At 50.0% G+C, this 23,987-nt stretch overlaps 2 protein-coding genes across 7 annotated transcripts in view; one reads left to right on the forward strand and one right to left on the reverse strand.

Moving 5' to 3' along the window:
• Nucleotides 1–10,484, forward strand: part of ADAM17 (ADAM metallopeptidase domain 17) — a 60,825-nt gene extending 50,341 nt beyond the window's left edge. For 5 of the 6 annotated variants that reach the window (XM_082357550.1, XM_082357551.1, XM_082357552.1 and 2 more), the window contains 6 exons: nt 3,104–3,238; nt 4,621–4,751; nt 5,512–5,590; nt 6,345–6,433; nt 8,161–8,211; nt 8,698–10,484. In XM_082357550.1, coding sequence (XP_082213676.1) covers nt 3,104–3,238; nt 4,621–4,751; nt 5,512–5,590; nt 6,345–6,433; nt 8,161–8,211; nt 8,698–9,057 — 845 coding nt within the window. In that variant the 3' untranslated portion in view covers nt 9,058–10,484. The remainder of the gene's footprint in view (nt 1–3,103; nt 3,239–4,620; nt 4,752–5,511; nt 5,591–6,344; nt 6,434–8,160; nt 8,212–8,697) is intronic. The other variant, XM_082357553.1, reaches the window with a different exon arrangement.
• Nucleotides 10,485–10,568: 84 nt separating this feature from the next.
• IAH1 (isoamyl acetate hydrolyzing esterase 1 (putative)) lies at nt 10,569–23,609 on the reverse strand. The gene is given in 10 exon segments (XM_082357580.1): nt 10,569–10,887; nt 10,889–10,975; nt 12,385–12,506; nt 14,465–14,509; nt 14,512–14,559; nt 14,562–14,603; nt 14,606–14,629; nt 17,177–17,325; nt 21,487–21,539; nt 23,454–23,609. Coding segments are annotated over 10 exon segments (750 nt in total). The 5' UTR covers nt 23,535–23,609; the 3' UTR covers nt 10,569–10,788.
• Between the last annotated feature and the right edge of the window lie 378 nt (nt 23,610–23,987).

Raw genomic sequence — 23,987 nt, forward strand, 5'->3', positions numbered from 1 at the left:
CTTGTTCCTGTTGTCTGGTGTATCTATCCCATCTTGTATTTTTCTAATTTCTGTGCCCTTTGGTTGCTTGGTTTGATTTTTGTAGCAGCTTTATTGAGATATAATTAACACATTATACCACCTGCCCATTTAAAGTGTAAGTTCAGTGGTTTCTAGTATAGTCACATGTGTGCATCCACCTATCAGTCAATTTCCATCACCTCGGAAAGAAGTCCGTGCCCTTCAGCCATCATTTCGAGTCTCCTCATCATCCCAGTTCCAGACAACCACTAATCTACTTTCTGTGTCTGTGGATTTGCCTAATCTGGATGTTTCATATAAATGGAATCATACAATATGTGGGCTTCTTTCCCTCAGAATGTTTTCAAGGTTTATCCATGTTGTAGCATGAATCAGTCCTTCATTTATTTTTATTGCTGAATAATATTCCATTGTATGGATATATCACATTTTTTTATTCATTCATCAATTGAGGAATTTTGGATTGTTGCTGCTTTTTGGCTGCTATGAATAATGATACTATGCAGATTTGTGTGCAAGTTTTCTTTTTTTAAAGAACCCACCCAATTTTTAATTAATTAATTAATTAATTAATTAAAGTTTTGGCTGCGTTGGGTCTTCATTGCTGCGCAAGGGCTTTCTCTAGTTTTGGCGAGTGGCGGCTACTCTTTGTTGTGGTGTGCGGGCTTCTCATTGTGGTGGCTTCTCTTGTTGCAGAGCACAGGCTCTAGGTGCGCGGGCTTCAGTAGTTGTGGCACGCGGGCTCAGTAGTTGTGACGCACGGGCTTAGTTGCTCCATGGCATGTGGGATCTTCCCAGACCAGGGCTCAAACCCGTGTCCCCTGCACTGGCAGGCGGATACTTGACCACTGCGCCACCAGGGAAGTCCCTATGTGCAAGTTTTTGTGTGGACTTATGTTTTTATTTCTCATATATCTATCTATCTATCTATCTATCTATCTATCTATCTATCTATCTATCTATCTATCTATCTATCCTGTTGTTGAATTGCTGGGTCAGGCGGTAACTCTGTTTAATCCTTTGAAGAACTGCCAGGCTGTTTTCCAAGTGGCTGCACCATTTTACGTTCCCACCAGCATGTGTGAAGGTTCCAGTTTCTCCACATCCTCACCAACACTTGTTATTGTCTGTCTTTTTTTTTTTGGCCGCCCACGTGGCATGCAGGATCTTAGTTCCCCGACCAGGGATCGAACCCGTGCCCTCTGCAGTGGAAGCGTGGAGTCCTAACCACTGGACCACTAGGGAATTCCCCTGTCTTTTTGATTGTAGCCATCTTAGTGGATGCAAAGTTTTACCTCATTTTGGTTTTTCCTTCGGCTTTTACATGTGCATTTTATAAGATGTTACTTATGATTCTTACATTCTGAGATCTGTCAGCATCACATTAGTTTGGCAAATGTCAGGAGCCTGAATATCTCAATCAGTCTTTAAAAAACACTTTCTAGCTGTGCTCAGTGTTTGTCTTTATTGTAATAATAGAAAGATGTTTTCTTTAAATAAGTGTAAGTAAAACAATTTGAAAAAAAGATACTCCTTTTCAAACAGCCTTTTGTTCCCTCGGTATTTTATACAAAGTAGCAGCAGCATCACCCGGGCTCTTGTTGGACAGGGCAGTGCGCAGTCCCCTCCCCGGCCTCCTGCAGCTGGCAGCCCTGGGGGCAGGGCCCAGCACGCTGTCGCAGCATCCACTGGCGGATCTTGATGCGTGCTCCACTTCGAGTACCATGTTAAATAGGTGATGCTATGTTTTTAATTATTTTCCTGTGCGCTTTGTACTCTGATTTTAATCTTTTAAGAACAGATGTTCAACAAATATTCTAAAGCATTTTTTATGTCTCTGCTGAGGGCAGCGTAACATACTAAACATATGGTGACAATACAGAGTATAAAGCTTCGCTGAACTTGCTGTACTTTTTCCAGAGCTTGCTGTCAGTGGCAGTGAGTTTGCTATAAGACGGTCCTGGTGGCACTCTGAATGCCCAGCCCCCATAACGGGTTCTATGAAACCAGAGGCCGAGGTAGCGGCCTAAGCAAGCGTCTCATATGTTAGGTGGTTAATGAAAGGCTGCTTTTGTAGGAAATAGGGCAGATGCCTTCACGTTCACAGACCTTTCAGTCCGAATCTTTTGATTGGTTCCATTCCTCAGTTGAAAGGCCAGGCCTGTGGTGGTCTCATGCAGCAGTTTTTCTCTTCCCTTTTAGCGTTGACTTTCAACTGCTTGTGCTTCTCATTTTCCAGAATGAGTCATTCGTTCCACCCTCTCTCTCGAATTTAACATCCTTGGTTGGCTTTTCTTTGTCCTTAAGAATCATTGATTCATTTAAGAAATATTTGTGGCTTACCTACAGTGTGACAGGGATTGGACATAACTGATTCATTAATAGTTTTGGTCTCTGCTCTCATGGAGCTTACCAGTCTGGTGGTAAGAAACAGAAACTAACCACAGATAATCGAATAGATGTAAATTGTAAAACATGTGCTGTGAAGGGGAGGAGCGCGTGTAGTGATAGAGCATGGCGGGGGTGAGGGGTGGCCAGCTGAGGCAGGGTCCTCGGGGATGGCTGAGAAAGGCCGAGAAAGGAGGTCTTGGAGAGAAAACCTGAAGGGTGAGAAGGACCCCGCCAGTCCTCCTGAAAGAGTGGAGACAAGCACATTGTGGGTACTGAGCGGCATACAGTCAGGTTCTGAAGGGAGAGAGAAATGCAGTAAATTGAAGGGAGGCCGTTGGAGCGGGCGTGTGGCTTGGGGACGGTTGTGTGCCTTCCTAGGGAGTTTGCGTCTTAGTCAAGGGAGGGCACACAGGTGTCTTTTATTGGTGATAGTAGTAGAGATCTCTTTTATATATACATTCTTTTGCATGTATGTTATGTTTCACGATATGAAGGTAAAAGCAGAATGCTTGGCACGTGTAAGTAGTGACGGAGGCGAGGCCGCGGGGGCCGAGTGGACGCTGGGCGGAGCAGGCAGCTCGGTGCCCGGCATGGCCAGGCCTCGGTGCTCCCCGGCTGCCGGGACACGGGCCGCCCCGTGGAACTGGGCCACGTGACTCACGGCGGCCCGTGTGCCCTTTGCGTGCGGCAGGTAACAGCAGTGAGTGCCCCCCTCCCGGCGATGCTGCCGACGACACGGTGTGCTTGGATCTCGGCAAGTGTAAAGACGGCAAGTGCGTGCCCTTCTGCGAGCGGGAGCAGAGGCTGGAGTCCTGCGCGTGTAACGGTGAGCACGTGTCCCTGCCCATCCTTGCAGCGGGCGAAGGGGCGGGGAGCGGCGGGCGGTGCGCAGACAGACCGCCGCATCCGGATCCCGCTCCTTCCACGGTCGTCTGTGGAAGCCGTCCTGTCCGTCTCCCTCGTGGCTGCGTTCTCAGACCGTGAGGCCACTCGGCGGTGAGGCCAGAGGGGACTGCGGGAGGGCGGGTGGCTGGAGGTCTGTCCTCACTCCTCCCGCGTCCCAGACGCCGTGAGAGCAGCCGGAGCTGCTGCTTCCCGCTGGCCTCGAGCTCGGATGCTGCTCAAGAGCCGCCCAGGGCGGGCCAGTCCCGGCTCCCACCCGACGGCGGGATGTCTGCTGGGCCAGCTGCCGCGCTCCGCTCAGCCGTGGCCTCTGGGACCCTTGTCCTCAGATTCCCACACTGTTTTTGGAACCCTTGGGTCTGAGGAAGGGCCTGAGGGACGGGCTGGGCTCTGAGCTCCCCGCCTTCCCTCAGAGAGAGTCCTGCTGCTTTCAAAACAAAAATCCCGGAAGTCAGAACCCCTGGGTTGGGCACTTAGCATCCACACAGTGGAGCGAGCGGCTCTTCCAGGTGGAATAACACGTAAAGAAAGGTAACGCACAGTAAACGTCAGCTGATTTATTCAGTGAGCGGCCGGAGGCTCGGGGCGCCCTGCAGGCACACATAGTAAACGCCCAGGAAACGCTTGACGTGTGAATGAATGAGGAAGAGGTTTTGTTTTCCCTTTAAAGTGGTTTTGCCTGTTTTCGTGTTCTGGTTGATTTCAATTTTTCCTAAGAGGTCAAGTAAAGATTGTCCCGAGTTATACGGCCCGTTGACCTTTTGGACATTCCTGCCATTTGTACGTGTGCCACATACCCCATGTGCTTTCGGAGGTTGGTGTCCATGGAGGGGAGAGGTTGTGCTTAGGCTGCGGTGCTCCTGTCGCTGGTGGGTCACTCAGATCTGCACCCGAGGCCGGCAATTCTGTCACAGTGGCTTGGCTCTCGCTGGAGCCCTGGCTTTACAGAGTGTGCTGGAAACTGAGAAGCCAAGGATTGAAACCCACAGTGTAATAACGTTGGGACGAAGGGAATCATTTAGCATTATGAAGGGTTTGAAGTAGAGAGAATAATCTGCCTTTTAATCTCTTAAAGGAAACGTTTCCGTGTAAATCGTTTTTACCTTGCTTTACCTCTCTGAGGGCTGAGGAGCCTGAACTCAGCAGTTACTCTTTGGCGGGGGGAGGGGAGAGGAGGGGTGTGAAACCTGGATCATAGTCACTGTTGGAATAAAAAATGAGTGCGATTCCTTCCCTGCGGGAGCGGGGTGGGAGGGGGACAGGCAGGAGGAGAGCGCGTGTCTAAGAGGCTCTGCTCTGTTTCAGAAACCGACAACTCGTGCAAGGTGTGCTGCAGGGACCCCTCGGGCCGCTGCCTGCCCTATGTCGACGCCGAACAGAAGAACTTATTTTTGAGGAAGGGAAAGCCCTGTACAGTAGGATTTTGTGACATGAATGTGAGTATTTATTTATCTACAGCTTTTTCTCTAACAGCCGGATGTGAAGTTTTTATTTTGTAAATGCTGGGTTTTGCAAATGGAAGGGAATCAGAGCACCGATGCTGGCATGTCTATCCGTTGTCCTTGTGTGAGAGTCTAGTTACGTACTGTGCGTGTGACCTCGGAGGAGAAGACCAAGTGCTCTCAGGAGACTAGGCAGGGCCTGGGGGACTTTGTGGTAAAGCTGAGCTTGAGGCAGGGAGTCCTACTTACTTGGTTTTCTGGGCTAATTATAAAAGTCACTAATTCTGCAGGATTGCAAGCTCTGATTTTGAAATGGGTGCTGAGTGGGTAGGAAAGACCCACGGGCAGCTTGACTCGCCTAAGTCAGACCCTTCTGCTGTCCACAAAAACACGATTTTATTCCTGCGCTGTCACGGAAGAGGGCTTAAGGGGCTCGAGAGGCTTCTCTGGCAGTGTGTGTGTGAGATCAGTGCAGTCCTTACTGGAATTGGCCCATCTTTAACAAACTGGTTTTCTTGAGTTTTGTCTTCCGGTAGCTCTAAATTCACTTATAAAAATGGACTGACTGTGGAGTGTCAGTGACAGAGAATGCTACCTTCTTAGGTACCCATTCCAGTGTGTCAGAGATGGCTCTCCTGGCCGTTTGGTTTCAGTGGAGCCCTTTTCATGTTAATTATGTGTTTGACTTGAAGGAAGCCATGTTCCTTCTAAATGCGTGGCCGCTGGGGTAATGCCGGGTGCTTTCTGTTCACAGGGCAAATGTGAGAAGCGAGTGCAGGATGTCATTGAGCGGTTCTGGGAGTTCATTGACAAGCTGAGCATCAATACTTTCGGTACGTGGTTTCCCCGGGTGGGTGGTTGCTTGGAACTGAGCCGATTTCACTGATGACATTAGAAAAGTGTGGTTTCAGACTGATAGGCCCTAATCGTGCAATAGAAGATGGAAATAGTTACTGCTTTTGTTTTGAAACGACTCTGCTGGCTAAAAAAAAAAATGGACACGTTATAGGTCTGCCCCTGTGTAGCGTGTATGCACAAATTTTCAGACAAGGGAAGTAAAAATACTGGCTTCTTTACTAAAAAATGAACATGTGACAGCATAAGTGTCCTTCGGTCCTATAGGTTGTAAAGCTGAATCCTGCTTGATGTAAGAGTCATTTATTTAAAAGTGGGCCTCAGACTTTGCAGAAGCAAGGGTGCACTGTGTCCTCTAGGGCTCGTAATGTAGGGCTTAGTCACACAAACAATGGTACCCAGACAGCCTCAGCGTTGTCTTCGCCAGCATCGTGCCTAGTAGGAGCCTCCCAGGGTGAGTCCCCTGCACGGTCCCTCCGCGGACTGTGTGGGCCTCCTGTGATGCGATCTGTTCTCCACGAGCACACGGGGCCATTCTGGGGAGAGCGCCTGTGGGTGGGGGGACGGCTGGGTGTAGAGCAGGTGGCACAGAGACGCTTCTCGGTGCCGGCTCAGTTGTAATATCCCGCCAGCAGTCTGTGCCGTTTGACACGTGACAATACTCTAAGAACGTTGCATTTTCAGTTTCTAAAGTACTTGGTCAGGACATTCACTGTTTGGAATTGTTCACAGGGAAGTTTTTAGCAGACAACATCGTAGGTTCCGTCCTGGTTTTCTCCTTGATATTTTGGATTCCTTTCAGCATTCTGGTCCATTGTGTGGTAAGTCACCAGTTTTTAAGTAATGAAACATTTTATTAAAATTTTGAGCAACTCGAACCATGTAACCTTCGGAAAAGATAAAAATTTGTTCTTAGAAAAATCTGACCTGCTGTTTCCAATGACATTTTTGGTGCTATCCCTGGGAAAGCAGTTTTTGTAAAAAGATTAACTAATGGTCTCTTAAAGAGTTACACTTTTTGTGTGCGGATGTTTTGCCCTCATGTATAATTTCTGAGGAGTTTTATACTTCTAAGCACAGGAGCCTGGTTAACTGGGCTTGTCCAGGACCTCTGGTGAGTGAAGCTTCTGAACGAGCGTGTCCAGGCTGACTTTGCTGTGGCAGAGCAGGTGCCACACAGCAGCATTCCAGACGTGCTGCCCCACCTGGTCTGCAGTCTTGGCGGCGCCGGCCGGGGCGCTCGCTCAGATGCTTCCGCGTGAGGAGAGGGAGCCGTCTTCTTTATTGTTCAAAACGAGTAACAGTTACCAGTTGAATAAGGGCTTTGAGAAACTCCAGGCACTTTATAAAGTTTGATTTTGAAACGGGCGCCGAGTGGGCAGGAAAGACCTATGGGCAGCTTGACTCGCCTAAGTCAGACCCTTCTGCTGTCCACAGAAACACGATTTTATTCCTGCGCTGTCACGGGGAGGGCTTAAGGGGCTCGAGAGGCTTCTCTGGGCGGTCTGGTCCTGTTCTTCCCGAAAATTTCTTCCTCCAGAAATTTTCTTATAGATCCGTTCTCCTTGCTTCTGTGGGAAAAGGCGGATTTGTCCGCTGTGTAGAGACGAGGACGTCAGAGCCCGGCCTCCAGGCCTGGGCCCTGAAACCCCTGCGCGGGGCGCTCCCGCGAGCACGTGGGCTGCTCCGGCGCGGCGAGCGCTCGGTCTTCACGGCCCCGTGCCTCCCCTCGGCCGCGCGCTCACTGAACGGCCCTTCTCTCGGGCGGCGAGCCTGCGGACGCGAGGAGAAGCCCTGCTAAAGCGGAGCGGTGTTAAAGGGGACGCGGTGGAGGCTTTGGCAGATGGGCGACGGTGCCGTCCATTACGGCTGCTTTTACCTGCGAGTCAGACCGGCGTGGTTTACGGCGAGAGTTACGACTGTGGACCGAGAGGCCTGACGCTTGATCTCTGCGCAGAGCTGCCGACGGGAGGGCGGGCGGTGGCTTGTCTCTGATCTCAGCGGCCGTTCAGGGCGGCCGGGCTGGAAGCCAGCGTCAGCCCCCGGGCAGGGACCGAGGGCGGAGGCGGACCACGTGTCCAGCCTTCTGCAGGGTGTGCTGTCGGGACTGGACGCCTGGCGCCGCCAAGAGCTTGGGCCCCAGCGACCCCGGACACGGCCGGGAGGAGTGACGAGGCCCCGGCGGGCTGGGGCACTGGGAGGCCCGCGCCGGGCGAGGCCCCTCAGCCTCCCGGAGCGGCCCTGACGGCCAGCGCGCCGCACGGAGCAGCCCTAGGTGTTCCCGCCCGGGGGGCGGGGCCTCAGAAACCAGCGCTTAAACCTTGCCTGTTTCCTTACTTAACGCCGAAAAACACATTTCCTTGAAGTGCAGAGGAAACACTTGGGCAGAACCCTTGAAGCTTGGGTGTGAAGTTCCCCTCCTCTGCGCGGCCTGCTCCCACTTTGTACACCGCAGGCTGAGTTCTTCCCGATATTGGGGGGGCTCATGAGGAAGGGGCGCTTGACGGAGCTGTTCGCAGGAGTGACGCCGCTCTTCTCTTCTTTCTAGGATAAGAAACTGGATAAGCAGTTTGAATCTCTGTCTCTGTTCCACCCCAGTGTAAGTGTCTCTCACGAGTCGTTCTCGGTTGTATTTTGAGGCCTGCTAAGCAGAGACCTTCACTGGCCTCCGCGGCAAGAGCCACCGGCCCTTCCAGCTGCACCTTCTCTGGCTGGAAGGGCCTGTTGCAGCAGGAGGGGTCTAGGCTGGACGCTCAGGTCAGTCTCGTGACAGTGACAGTGAGCGTCTGCTAGTCGCTTGGATGGAGAGTGAAAGGAGCACCGCCGCCCTCCCCGCAGCCGAGTGGCCAGCCGTTCAGCCCGGGCCTAGTGTGACAGTGAGAGAACGCTTCCCGTCCGGGATCCTGACGGGGCTGCTTCTCATGGGTCTCCTTTGGGCCTCCAAACGGCGGCGGGTCAGGACCTGAACGCTAACCGCTCGAGTCGCTCCTCGGGGCGCCTTCCCCAGCGTGGGGGTCAGGGCGCCGACGGGCGAGGCCGGGACTGTGGGACCTGGGGTGCCTCTATCTACTCCGTGTCTTTGCAGAACGTCGAGATGCTGAGCAGCATGGACTCCGCGTCGGTCCGCGTCATCAAGCCCTTTCCCGCGCCCCTGACCCCGGGCCGCCTGCAGCCCCTGCAGCCCGCGCCTGCGGTGCCCCCCGCGCCCTCGGTGCCCGTGGCGCCAAAGCTGGACCACCAGCGGATGGACACCATCCAGGAGGACCCCAGCACGGACTCGCACGCCGACGAGGACGGCTTCGAGAAGGACCCCTTCCCGAGTAGCAGCACGGCCGCCAAGTCGTTCGAGGATCTCACGGACCGTCCGGCCGCCAGAAGCGAAAAGGCCTCGTCCTTTAAGCTGCAGCGTCAGAACCGCATTGACAGCAAGGAAACCGAGTGCTAGTTCAGGACCGCGTCCCGAGCTCTCTGACTTCCGTGTGCAGAATGTTTTCGTAGATTTGACCTCAAATCACTGCATATTTTTTGTGAAGATTTGGGAGAAAAAAGGAAGTGACTTCACAGCAGATGCCGGTCATGTGTTTGGACTTCCTTCGCATACGTAATACTTGTGTGGTCAGGCCCTTTTCCTTCTGAAGAGGTAAGGTGAATCTAGCTTATTTTGAGGCTTTCAGGTTTTAGTTTTTTTGATCTTTCAGATATCCTTCAACCTCTGACGCAAAAGCAGAAACTACAGCTGGATTAGGTTATGAGTATTTACATTTTTGTAAATTAACTTTTTATGTTGAGAACGGCACTGATTAGGGAGATGATCAGTTCTTTTTAAACACTGTAATGATCCAGCGAACATAATGAGGCATTTAGCAGTTTCTTGTGAGGGTAACTGGAACACAGAATAGATTGATTTATTCTTTTGCCTTCAACACAAAGGGAGATAAAACCCATGTATACATTGTCTCCAAAATGTGGGTTCTGTTTCTAGGTATTACCTAGAACTTGTAGCAGACGAAGGGAATTAATTACACTGCTAAATTTAGGGATAAGTTGGGTTAATGTTTCTTAATTCTAAATTGTTAAGAATTTCTAATTTCTAGAATTAAAACAATCTAGCTCATAGTGAGGGTTACAAATTGTAGCCCAGTGAATCTACAGAATTCTGCCAACTGTTTTAGGACCCTAGATAGCCGGGCAGTTTTTGTGTGTTTTTGAAGTATCTTCATGTATCAATAAATACTGTCAGTCACCATCCTCTTAAAACATTCGCCATTCAGAAAGCCTGAACTACTTCAGAATGAGAGAGTTATGGTCGCCTCTTCTCAAACACTAGTGGCCAAGAGGGTACATGAGATGGTTTCTGCCAGAAGAACAGGGTGTGATGTGCTGGCCTGGGGCTTTCTCCCCACACAACCGATCCCTAAAAACCCTGGGTACCGACCCACGTTCCTTCTTGATCTAGTGCTTCAGTATGGTCTGCATCTACTGTGTGAAGGATAAAAACCATCAGCTTGAATTCTGATTGATTTCCTTTTACAAGCTTCTTTCCCCTGCTAAGTACTGAAATGTGCTCACCAGCGAACCCATTTTAACTGAGATAACTTGTAAGCTTTGAGAGCAATCAACCAAACCTGTGACAAATCGTATCTTTTTTTCTAAGGATGTTTGTTAGGCAGATACCTGTTACACTAATACTTGAACTTGTACCTTGTGGTATTTGCTGTCTTTTAACTAGTCATAATATTCTTATATTGTAGTTAACACTTTTGCAATCTGTTATGTGAGTGGGGTGTGTGGGTGTATGTATGAGAGTGAAATGGTTCCCAGCTGAATGTAAGAAACCATTTTTTATAAAATTGTGACTTTTTAAAAAAACAACACTGTCTTTACCTTTTTTCCATTTATAAAATTAACAGGCTGCTCAGGGTATATTCTGTAGCTGTGGCACTGATGACACCCGCATCAATCAATAAGTATTTATTATCAAACCACGATGTACCTAGGTACAAAGCTGTCCTGAAAAATTCCAATGCTTTTATTAATCTTGGTGGCAGATGTTTGTTTGCTCATGACCCTGCAATAAAAATCACTAACAAAGGTTTAAACCTGAGAAAAGAATCTTCTGGGACCACTTATCTTGGGGTCTTTGTGTAGATTAACAGCTGGACTTGGTTTTCTGTGACTAGTGGTCCCCATCTCCCAGAAGACTTAGTTCTGCTTTTGCTTCTGCTATGTCTCGCCAGTAAGGGAGCAGCAAAGGCAGGGAAGAGACTTTCTTCTCTCTCTATCAAAGGCCGAAGTTGGGAGAACAAAAACTCATTTCCTTTTGGTGATAAATGTAGTCCATCTGACAAATAGGAAGAAGAGTCCTGTAAGGGGAAGAGAACGCAGTTAAAGGGGTGGCTGGTCTCCCAGCTGTGGCCCCAGGCGGCGAGTCCCTGGCCTGAACAGTTAGTTAGCTCATCAAGTGCTCCCACGCCCTTTGTGGAGGGACAGTGTCTACATATGACACACGGAGCGTCACAGAACCTCACACCATTAATGAGCGCCTGAGCCGAAGTGTCCTTCCAGGCCAGCAGATGGAAGAAGAGGAGCAATGAGTGAATACAGCACATTAATGTAGTCAACAAAAGGAAAAATTTGTCACAAGAGCTCAGGGCCCAGTGTGTCAAATTGTTTTTGACTCTTCTCAGTTTAGGAATTAAATTGACAGGCACAGTATCAGACAAAAAGACTTTGTACCGTCCCGAGTCCAGACGCCCCACCCCTGGAGCCCTTTCTCCTTTGGGGAAGAATCTTTTCCCTACGCTAGAGCTCCGCCCATCCCCGTTAGAACCTGGAGCTGGTTCATGACTTGCAGACCAGCCATTCCGATTCTAGCCGCACTCCTCCCGGGCCTTAGTTTTCTCATCTCTGCTGTGTCAGGTCAGATGATCGCTGAGGAAGACCTTCCCAGCTCGGGACTCTTAATATGTTAAGTAAGTCTAACAGGACTTTCAAAGAGCCACTAGCCCAGCAGTCTGCAATTTCCTATTCTCTAGCAGCATTACTTTTCCAAACCATCTCAGGTGGAAGCGTAACCCAGACCAAACCACAGCTCTGGGTGCTGTCTCAGCGGTCACGTGGCCAAGCCTGCTTCCCGACCTGGGAACGCACGAGGTGGGTCCAGTCCAGTCAGGGTGCAGAGGAAGACAGACACGGCCTTCTCGTCTGCGGTGGGATTGCTGGGTCCCACATAAGCGCACGTTTATTTAACTGTACGGGAAGCTGTCATGCTGTCTTCCGGGGCGGCTGTGTCATTCTGCACGGGGACTGGCTTTTTACCTTTTATTTGTAAGTGGGCTTTCTGGCTTTAAACCAATTAGAACTCCGTACCTCAAAATATGAATTTTAGTTAATACCATATTCTACTTAAATTCACTGTTTTGCCTCTTTTAACTTTCCCCCTCTCCATATTATAAAACTTGGCCTGGATGTTCTTAAATATGAACCATTTATTGCTCATTCATTTCCCTATATGCCAACTCCTATTAAAGTGGTTCCCAGAGCACGGTGCCCACTGCTGGATGCCGGTAAAGAACCAGGCCAAGCAAGGTGCGGGGTCTGCAGGCCGTCCGGGAGCCTCTCCAGCTCCTCCACTCCATCCACTCCGTTTCATTCCAGTTGGTGAAAAGGACAACTGTCTCACCCACTCAGAGCTGCGCCAGGCAGACGGCGCACAGCGTGGTCACTGCTGTGTGATCCTACTCACCCGACGGGACCGAGCAGGCCACTATACCTGACTGTCCTTCTGCATCAGGGTCCACAGGTCAAGTGCATCAATCCCACAGTCTTGGGCTACTTGTAAACAGGCCCTGGCATATTCACCAACGACCGAGTTGAGGCGATTTAATTTGCACCCTATTGAGAAGAGAAAATCCACTGTGCAACTGATAAACCCAAGTGCTGGTCTTTGTGTAAGTTCTACTACCTGGAGGGTTTCTCAGTTCAAGTGAACGGGCGTGTGCTTACAGACCCGAAGTGGGCCAGCCACGGGGCTTGGGGGACACAAGGACGGGCCTCACGGGTCACTAGTGTGCTGCCCTCCCCAGCACAGGACCAAGGACGATGGGGATGAGGGGCCATGGAGGGCATTCAGAGGACACCGAATAGACACAGAGGCAGAGCAGGCCGGGGGAGCTGAGCGGCTTGGCTGGAGCGCAGGCCAGAGGCGAACGGAGTTGGGCAGGTGACCACTATGGGGTACGGGGGGCAGGACCGCTGGGCTCAGGCCCCTGAATCGTTATGTGTAATGAGAAGCCACAGCCACGTAGTGGAAAAGTCACTTGTAGACGACTTTGGACCAGAGAAGGCGAGAGCTGGAAGGGAGCACAGAGGTCACTCAGGCCAGCCTGGGGCTCAGCAACCTTCCTCTGCCACGGGCTGGACAGGAGACAGGCTTCACGGGCAACTATTCAGCCCTGCCCTCACAGCTCCAAAGTAGCCGCAGACAACATGTAAACCATGGGCCTGGCTGTCGTCCAGTGAAACTGTATTTGTTGTAGGCGACGGGGCGTGGTTTACCCAGCGCCAGGCACTGCAGTGCGGGGATTCTCAAACCTGGGTACACAGCAGGCTCACTGGGAGCATGCCCTGGGCTGCTCCCCTACACTTCTGCTTCCACAGGTCTGGGATGATCCAAGCATCTGCACTTCTACCAAGTTCCCAGATGACGTTGACCTGCTAATCTGGGACCACGGGAGAACCGCGCGTGGTCCAAAGTCATGAACCTGGCTGAAACTAGAGTGATGCAGCAGGACTCATTACACGCACGCCTACAAGAGTGCAACAGTCTCATGAGACGTGCCCACCGCATTCTAGATACGGATTTTTCTATTATAGTCCATTAAAAAAAGTCACAACTCACTTGGTTTCACGATCCACACATGGGTCGTGACCTGCAATGTGAGCAGCACTGAGCGCTGGCTGCACTCCTCTGCTCGTCCAGGCTCAGCGTGAACGTTTCCTGTAGCGACTTTCTACCTCCCAAGCGATCATTATGACCTGAAATCGCCCTTGATGACGCCCACGGGGGTCTTCCCTTTGCCCTCCGGAGCTAACAGCAGGGCGTTGTCCTCTTTACGTGACGGCGCCCTTCAAATATCTGACGACAGCTGGCCTAGCTCCCCTGCTAGCCCAACAGCAGGAACCGGGTTCTAGTCATCTCTGTATCCTGCGCACCTGGCCAGGTCCTGGTATAGCACATACAGGTGCCAACATGCATAGTTGGTGGGGACAGAACGGGAGCCAGAACCCTGGCGCTGGCGAGCCCTGGAGCAGCCTCCGATCACTCAACCACCAGTGACGCTGGCAGTGCCCTTGCGCTTGAGCGCGTCCGTGCTGGTGACCTGCAGAGGAGCCTTGGATCTGGGTGAAAGGTCCCACTGCCAAGGCAGGCTCCCAGGTGAGGCGAGGCAGCGGAGAAAGGGCCACGTGCAGGCGGAAATGGGCAAAGCGACCTCCCCCTGCTGTTCAGAAGTCAGGAAAACACCCCGAGTGTGGACCTGTGTCAGAGCGCACACAGCCCGAGCCTCTGCACCACGCGGGAGCCGCAGCCCCTGGCCGCGCAGAACACTCCTCGGCGGCCTCCTGTGCCCCCCGGAGTCAGGCAAGTACCAGGCCCGGGGCCCGACTCACGCGCGGCCAGGATCCTTTTCTGCATCACGCTACGACAGGCTGGGAGCTCTGCTTCAACTTCTGTCGACTAAAGCAGACAGACGGGAACTCACAGGCCCCCAAGAAGCCGAGGCCCCCGGCTGGAGACAGGTCCCACCTGCCCCTCCCTGGGCCCGGCGTCTGGGCTGCGCTCACCTGCTCACCTTGCCGGAGGCACTGCTGTCCCCATGCGGCCTCACAGAGCGGCGTGGTGCGATGAGGATAAGCCTGCCCTCGGGCATGCCCACGGAGTGCAGGTGCGGTGCGGCGCCGTGCACGTCAGGTTTGCGGCGTGCTCCCCCAGGGCGTGTGCTGCTTGGGGCTCTCATCTGTTTGGGAGGAACGCGGACACTTCAGCCCAAATGCGGACTCGTAAGTGATGACAGTTAAGGTTGATGCACATTCACAAATGGGCACAACTCGTGACGTCGCTGGGGGACCGTTTAGCGCCAAGTGCAGAAGGAGAAGGGGGAAGAGTTCAAGTACAGAGTCCTACGTAAAACAGACCCCAAAGGCTCTGGCTCGGGGCCCTGTAAGCACTCGCGTCTTTCCTCCTTTACTGGTCATGTGGTTATTAGTCGATTAGGCTGAATTTGTAAAGAAGTAAGACCTGCGCTGGGCAGTGAGCCTGCCCAGGTTCTAGCCCGGCTTTGTCACTGGCTAGCCACGTGCCCTTGGACAAATGATCAGCCTTTCTGTACCTCCGTTTCCTCGCTGGTAAAATGAGGATGACAATAGGGTCTACCTCATAGGGTAGCTGTGAAAATTACATCAGCAAAGCGTGTAAGGCACTTAGAGCAAGGCGCCTGCTGGGAAGGAAGCCCTCAATAAATAAACTAAGCAACGGCTAACGTCACTGCAAAGGATTCCTTCTAGACAGGCTCACACAAGGCTCACTGCAGGCCATGTGCAAACCACACATAAGTATAATCTAGGAGAAAAGTAACAGCACTCATGACCCTACCACCCAGAAAACCACTGTTGGCACTTGGTCGTGCTTCTTTCCAGTCTTTTCCATGCAGATATGTAGACTTAAAAAAAAAAAAAAGAAGGATCACACTGAAGATAAACGACCATATTGTGCTTTTTTCACATAACATTATGAGCATTTCTGTGCCTACAAGCAGTCCTCAAAAACATGGTGTTTAGTTGTCGGGTGACCACAGTGGATGCTTCTATTTCCTTACTGTGCAGCACTCTAATTGTTTGCTATTATAAATAACAGTGCATAGACATCTTTACACATATACCTGGCTGCATTACATACTAGGTGTTTCCTTAGGCTGGGTTTCTAGATGAGGGAAGTCTCTAGGGAAGCTTTCCAGAAAGGTTTCAAGTTTTCCCACCAGTACTGTAAGAGTGCCTGTTTTCCACACTTGTCAGCTCTAAGTATTACTGCTTAAAACCATGGATTTGAGAGTCAAAAAACCAAAACTCCTTGTTTCAATTTTCATTTTGTGGATAACAGAAGTTTTTACACATTTTCAAACATGTACTGGCTACTAAATTTCTCCTGTTGCGATTACCTGTTCCTGCCTTTGCCTATTTTTTTTTTAAAATTTATTTATTTATTTATTTATTTTTGGCTGTGTTGGGTCTTTGTTTCTGTGCGAGGGCTTTCTCCAGTTGCGGCAATTGGGGGCCACTCTTCATCGCGGTGCGCGGGCCTCCCACTATTGCGGCCTCTCTTGTGCCGGAGCACAGGCTCCAGACGCGCAGGCTCAGTAATTGTGGCCCACGGATCCAGTCGCTCCACGGCATGTGGGATCTTCCCAGACCAGGGCTCCAACCCGTGTTCCCTGCATTGGCAGGCAGATTCTCAACCACTGCGCCACCAGGGAAGCCCCTTTGCCTATTTTTTAAACTGGAGTTAATATTTTTCTTAATTGATTTCTACATTAAAGACATTAACCTTTTGTCTCTCATGCTTTTGCCAACATTTTCCTTAGTGTGTCATTTTCTTTTTTTAATAGTTTTTTTGACATAGCTAATTTATTTCACAAATCTATTTTTTCCTTTGCAGTTTCCTCCATTGCAATTTCCTCTAAGTTTTTATACTCAGAAAGTATTTCTCCTTGTCCTAAATTTGATAGAAATTCACCTGTTTGAAAACTTCTGGGTTTTTCTGGAGAGAGCTTAGTCTCCACCAACACCTGTAGTCTATGGTCTCACAGGCGGCAAGACTTCCTTGCATCACAGTCGGCAGCTGTCCCTTCCCTTCTCTCCAGCCTCACCTGAGAGGCCCGACCGTGTGCCTGTTAATAGCAGACCTTCGCTGCTGGGGGTGGGGCATGGGAGAAGCCTCTGGAAGCTGCCTACTCTTCTCCTTTATGCCGAGCAGAGGGCTCTCCTTTCATGAGCAGCAAAGGAAGAGAGGCCTGTGCCTCTAGTCACAGCAGCAGTTCTTCCAAAAATATGGAGACACGTCTCCTGTTCAGACCTGCTGCCCGTCGCCCAGGAGTCAAGCCTGTGCTGGGTCAGGGCGCTGCTGCCCTGAGCTACCCTTTCTCCATCAGTGTGAGTCACACTGCAAGGTGTCCAGTTTGACCTCTCTGCTGCCAACTACATCAACTAAAGAGAAAGAAACATTAGAAATTGGGCACAGCACTACTGGACTATAAAAAACATTCAAGTGCTTGAAATTTTAGGTCTGCCAACGACCCAGGCATGTAGAAAATAAGTTGGGAATAAAATTCACTGACATTAAAGAAAGCCAGAAGAAATACATGGAAGTAAACTCAGGGAACTCATTATAAATTTGGCAAAACTTTACCTACCGGGAGATAGGTAAACAGATGAAAAAAGTATATAAATTTAAGTTTGCTGTAACCAAAAAAACAATTAAAAATGAACTAGGAAAACAAGAATGCCTTTACCTTTTAGCGCACTGTCACTGGCACCAGAGAAAATTGTAACTGCTACTGGGCTGTCCAAATTGTTCCCCTTCCTGATTAACCTCGGGAGGATAATTTTCGCCCATCTGGTATTGTAACCCGAAAATCCACGATTCGGAACATCGCATTTTCTGAAATGAAACATTTTTAAAGATGAATTGTAGGGACTTCCCTGGTGGCGCAGTGGTTGAGAATCTGCCTGCCAATGCAGGGGACACGGGTTCGAGCCCTGGCCTGGGAAAATTCCACATGCCGCAGAGCAACTAAGCCCGTGCGCCACAACTACTAAGCCTGTGCCCTAGGGCCCGAGAGCCACAACTACTGAGCCCACATGCCACAACTACTGAAGCCCGTGCGCCTAGAGCTCGTGCTCCGCAACAAGAGAAGCCACCGCGATGAGAAGCCCGTGCACCGCAACGAAGAGTAGCCCCCGCTCGCCGCAACTAGAGAAAGCCCGCGCGCAGCAATGAAGACCCAATGCAGCCAAAAAAAAAAATAAATTAAAAAATAAATTTAAAAAAAATAAAAAAAAATAAAAAAGATGAATTGTGAGCAAAGAACTATTTCTGGTCGCCTGTAGCCAACCTTCCGTGTGGGAGGGTGTGCTTGGGCTCACAATGCCTGCTCTGTGCCATGGCCCTGCCACTGCCCAGGTGTCACTTTGGTAAGATCAGAGCAGCAGCAGAGTTGAGGCATGTTCGTCTCCTTCATGGTTCCAAGATACAGCAAATCCATCCCATTCCTCGATGAGAGAGGTTATGAATAATAATGAACAAAGGGGCTATGCAGACTAGCTGATTTCATGCATGGTCAGTGGGGTACTTTTAAAATGGAGTTTACAGCAGGCAGGTATTAAAGGTAGAAAGGCACTAATAAGCTGGAACTCTAATGGGATAAGCGTACACGGAATTCCTGAGACTTTTTTTACACACTGTTTTGAAGGGGAGATTTAGGTTTACAGAAAAGCCGAGCAGAAGGTACAGACTTCCCCTAACCCCCAGCCCCACCCCCAGCCCCGCTCCCCGACGACCTACACCGCCCACCCGCGGGTGCATTTGTTACAGTGGCAAACTACACTGACACACGCTTCTCATTATTACCCGGTGGTTTTGATTCAGTAGTTTCAGTAAATATGTGTTAGTTGTGTTTCAGTTTAAACCAGTTTGTTAACAGGCATTTTATTCCTTCTTAAAAATATATGATTTGGTTCACAGTACTGTATGGTATACTGAAAACAACCAACCATGGAAATTGAGCTGGCCGCCTGCGTTAGAATCCCAGCCCCAACACTGAGTAGCTGTGACTTTGGGTAGGGTCTGTAGATGTTTCAAGTTGTCCACTAAAAAAAATTTTTTTCCCAATGAATCTCAAACTTCAATTGATGGTTAGCAAATTGATGTGGTTAATTTTGGTGTATGGTTCAAATTCCTACATATAAGCAACTAAGCAGAGAAGCTAGGGCACCGATGAATAACTGCAGGCCAAAGGCCAAGCACCAGATGCCAAAGGGCAGCAGGAGCGGACTCTGGTTTGACGCGACTCTCCAAGCGCTCAGCATTGATCAGCCTTGGGAGCAACAAAAAAATTCAGCCACATTTATTCCTAAGTGTGGTTCTTGTGTTTTTAGTATGTAATGATTACAAATTGCTGGCTAGCCATTTTAAAGCCTCCGCTTAGAATACTTTAAAATGGAACACTCTAGAACTTTGACAAGTCTGTCTTACATCCATCCGGTGGTGCGAGGCCGAACAGCTCCCTCCCTGAGGCCTGTATGCTGTGGCCGTGACGCAGAGCAGCCAGTGCCCGGATCTCGCTGCCCTCCACTGGCAAGGAGGCCTTGACAACTTACTTAATTTCTCCGTGCCTCAGTCTTCCCAGCTGTGAGAGATGAGCACTAATACCCAATCTGCTAGGATATGTGAAGATTAAAAGTAATGTAGTGGCCAGATACGTACAAGGAGCTCAATAAATCCCTGCCATTATAGATTTTAAAATATATATATATATATATATATCATTATTATAAGGCTGTGAACCAAAAAAACTGCAGGTGAGGCCCATGGTTGAAACTGTTAAAGTTCCCTTCTGAAAGGGGAAGAATATCTGAATTTCTCTGGATTGAGTAACATCATCAATAGTGCCCAAGTTATTCAAAAGGCTGGAAGAAACCGGAAAATTAAGAAAGGTTTTTACATGAAGTCTTGGCTAATAACAGGTATTTAAGTTCAGATGAAGTTGGGAAAAGGATAGGAATTAACTAAAAGATTCTTTCCAAAACATCCAGGCTCTGTAAGATTGACTGCCTTCCAGAAAAAATGTAAATTAGGTTTTTATAAATGACAACAGGCAAGAGCATATCTTTAAAAGCGAACAGCAGAAGCTTTTAAAAACTGAAGAAGATGAGTTTTTTCTAACCTTTCAAACCAAGTATTTTTGGTTAAAGAAATACTTGGATAAGGCTAAAAAAAGATTGATGAAAATAATCAGTAAATTAAAAAGCATTTAAGTGGATTTAAGAATGCTTAAAATGCTTTTTGTACTGAGTATACAAAGATCTTATTTAAAGCTAAAACTTAAGGACGTCACTATGGGACACAATTACATGTTTTAAATTTATTGCTATCCAGGTAGGCAGTACAGAAGGACAGTCACAGTAAGGTGACTCTTAATAACCTTCAAACTTGGAGGTTAGGTGAAATGAAAACACTGAATCAAGTCAATTCTGGGCCTTGCACGTGGCTGAAGCAAACAGGGGCCTGGGTCTGCAAAAGATTCACCCCAAGCGTCAACGTGGCTAAAGACCGCGTTCCTCCGAAGGGCAGCCGTCGGTGTGGGACACAAAGGGGCGGCGCTGCCGGCACAGAAAGGGAGGCTGGGCTGGAGCTGCGGTCCCTCTGCCGCGCGCCCCTCCCGACACGGCCTCCTGCTTTCTCCCGTGGGCCTGCCCGGTGGAAGGTGGGCTCAGCGCGCCCGCCCACGGGAGGATCCCGCTCTGCCTGGGTTCTAGCTCCCGGGCCGCGGTGCCACTCTGCTTCTCAACGGGCTCTCGCGGGCTTGGCCGAGGGCGGTGAGCCCAGGAGAGGGGAGGCGGGACTCACCCAGCCGAGGCCTCCCGGTGGCCGCTCGGCTTTGTGCCTGCTGTCACAAGATGCTTTTAAGAGTGACATAGATAAAGCCTACCAGACCACACACTGTCTACAACTTCATCTTTTCCTATAATTACTCTCAATTCTGAAAAATAACTACTTGCTAATTAAATGGTCTTCCAGCAATCACACCTGTAAACAATTCTGACAAGATTTTAGTACTAACATTATTATGTACTGGAGAAACATCTGCAATGCCTGCAGTTTTTCAGGCCATTTGAATAATTATTTAGCTTTTCCATATCTTCTATTTGATCAGAAAAGGTTAGTGGACCAATTAAACAGGTACTGAATTATTAAAAAAAAAAAGAGCCAGTACTTACGGAGCACTTCTCACGGGCCAGGCGCTTCACTAAGCAGCGCACAGCAGCTGACTCGCCCTCCGACAGGAGAGCGGGGCCCTTGTCATCCCCGGAGCCGGAGGATCCGGGGCTCCGGGGCCAGGCCACCTGACACTTCTTAGTTGTGTGACTTTGTTATCTACCTCTCTCCACCTTATTTTTCTCAGCTATAAGATGGATAGGAGAATGATAAATCACTGTGTTACTGGGCAGCTGTAGAGATTAAATGAGACAACAAACATGAAGTATTTTAAAGTCTCTGGCACCTGAACTGGAACATTGTTTCCCTTTTAATGATTTCCGTTTGGCAAATGGAATACCAAAATCATCACTATTTTTATTAATGATATATTTTAAAATATTTTTTATATATCTGATATATTTTATTTTTTATATATCTGATATCTTTTATAAAGAGAATCTGGGGGGAAAAATCTCTATCCAAAAATGAATCCAACTTTGGTTTTAGAATATATTTTGTATTCTTTCAATTGAACTCCTTGCTCATTATTTAAATCGTACCCACCATAACTGAAAAAGAACTTGTCTTGTTTAGATAGTGAATAGCTGTATTTTTGGATCCAAGCCCCTAATATATTTTACAACTTTTAGGGTTTGGTTTCATGAAGTGGCAAAGTTTTAACTGAACCTGAGTGCTGCCCTTCTCTCCCCCAACCCCTTATATACACTAACTAGGAACAGCCTGCAAATACACAAAAAGGAGGAACTTACTGTTTCAAACTGCATCATTCACTCTCTTCTCCATCAGTAAACACTCAAGTAGGAATCTAGAAACTGTTCTCACCCGGCCAGCCTGTCAGCCAGCGATGCTCCCCACCCACCCTGCTGCAAAGAAAACTGAAGACAGGAAAGCCCGTTACTGTTTATCAGTGTAATTAGGACACACTGCTCAGCAACTCCCCTCTTGTTTTCTCTTTGTACTCCCTGACTTCTTGGCCTTCACCATTTGCTTTGCTCCGAGGTCGTCTTAGGGATTACTATAGCTACACCTCAGCAGCACTCTGGAAGCAAGAGATAGTTTTCTTCCCTGTCAACTGGACTTGAGCCAATCACCTGCATTTTATTGAGACCTATATTAGACTCACTGTTATCTAGAAAAGCTACTTAAATCTAGGTACAAGAGATGAAATCAACTGTATGTTCAGTTAGGAAGTGAAATCCACACTACACTACCTCTTCATAGTTGAAAGAATTAATAAAGAAATTAATTACAGAACTCAGGGTGAATATTTTTTGATATATATTCCCATGGAACTTGGAGAGTCCTTACTGCCCTAGATGCCTAAAAATAATGTTACCAATTATTGGCATACACACAGAAAACTGGTTTAGGAAGTCATGTCTGAACGTGAGAAGAATAAGATAAAACAAAACAAAATGAAAAACACCATGGGAAGGTAATTTTTAAAATGTACTCCCTCCCTGAAGTAAGAACACCTATTTTTCCTTGAATGAGAGTTGAAATAATCTTGGGTGAAAAGGTGATCTGGGACCTGGGGCCCTCGGCTGCAGAGCTTGCCCCTGGACCTACGTCTCCTCCTTCAGCAACAGAATACAAAGAAACGCTAAGGGACTAAAAATAACTGCGTCCCTGCGCAGCTGGGGCAAATTATGGGCAAGACACGAAAAAGGCCAAAAACCCAACTGCCACTTCTGAAGAGCAGAGAGCAAAGGCAGGGTCCTGCGCGTGCCCCGTGCGCTCAACACCGCCAAGGGGTGGGCGAACCACCTCAGTCGCCCCTCCGCCCGACCCCTGGACACACCCCTACCCTCACCCCGTGTAAGGGACGAGCTTGCCCCCCCTGGGGTGGGGGGAGCGAGCAAGGGAACCTGTTACTTGTTTTCGCTCCCCTCCGGCAGCTGCAGGAGCCCCAGTCAAGCCCTGCTTGAATTTCTGGACTGGCCTCTTATCCATTTCTACCGATTGGGAAGGCCAAGAACCCTGGTCGGTATCACTTGGCGGCATCTCATTCAAGAGAGCGGCGAGATGTTCCATCACAGGAAGCACGGGGGTTGAGAGTGTTTTCCGCATGGAATGGGAGGTACGGAACTGCAGGAAGTGCTTCAGCGCCGCCGTGATCTGTGCAAGGTGACGCCCCAGGAAGCTCCGCGTGGGACACAAAGCACTGTTCCCGCTGTGAGCACATTCAAAGTACCTTTCAGGGAAAAGGACAACAGCCACTGACCAGGAAGACACTACGATGAAAACAACGTGCCAGGTCTTCCCAAAATCCCTATGAAAAATGACACCGAAAGGAAAGAGCGGCCAGCCCAGGCCCTGTCACTCCCAGCGCGTGGCGTGGACAAGTCCCTAAACTTCCCTGCACTTCATCTCATCCGTCAAACAAGCCCCCTAAGACTAAACGGAACGTGTGTCCAGTACCGCGAAGCCGCGCTGCCCTCCTGAAGATGTCACCCTCCTGGAAGCTACCAACACCGAGAAATGAACCACTGCCAGGTGTCACGAAGGGGCTCTGGAGGCGGCGGGGACACGACGCTCTGTGAGCGTCCAGGCCTTGGGGCAGCATCTGCTGGGGGAAGCGGGGTGCAGGGAGGCGGCCCCGACAACCTCGTAACAGTCGGGAGGAATGGGCCCCTCCCGCGCGGAGAGGAGAGCCAGGAATCACCGAAGAAGCCTGGCCCGCGGCGAGGGCGACGCCCCCCCGAGGGCGCGGCGAGGACGCCCAAGAGACCGGGCCACGTGGTGGCCGAGCCGGGTTCCGCGGAATGGACGGCGCCGAGCGGCGGTACCTGGGTGATGGAGTCGCCGAAGAGCAACACCCGAGGCCAGAGCAGAGAGCTTCCGCACGCCACCACCTCGCACAGCGCCATCGTCCCGGCAGCCGGGAGGCGGGGCCAGGCCGGATATCCGGGCGGGGCGAGCGGCCGGGAGGCGGGGCTCCCCGGGGGCGGGGAGGTGGAGGCGCCTGCGCAGTCCGACGCCTTCGCTCGTAGCCTGTCTTCGCCCGCTGGCTCTCCTTCCTGGGTCGCCCCGTAGGGGCTCCACTAGCAGGGCTCCTTCGGCGACCAACCGGTCACTTTTAAGACGTGCGATAGCTGTTGCTTCTTGGAAAGCTCATTTTTGTCCGTTTACAGAAGCTTGGCCTCCTGCATGCATTCGCTTTTTGTTCATTTATCCGAGTCGTTAGATGCGGGGCGCGCGTGGCTACCCTGCCCTTGGGGAGCCCACCCGCCCTCTGGCCATTGTCGCCTGTCAGTTCCCCAGGCGGAAACCAACCCCGAAAGGAGAGCGATTTGGCGCTGCCACCAGATCCAGCATCACCC

The sequence above is a fragment of the Balaenoptera borealis genome, assembly GCF_965194805.1.
Source record: "Balaenoptera borealis genome assembly, chromosome: 15".
In the NCBI taxonomy this organism is placed as follows: domain Eukaryota; kingdom Metazoa; phylum Chordata; class Mammalia; order Artiodactyla; family Balaenopteridae; genus Balaenoptera; species Balaenoptera borealis.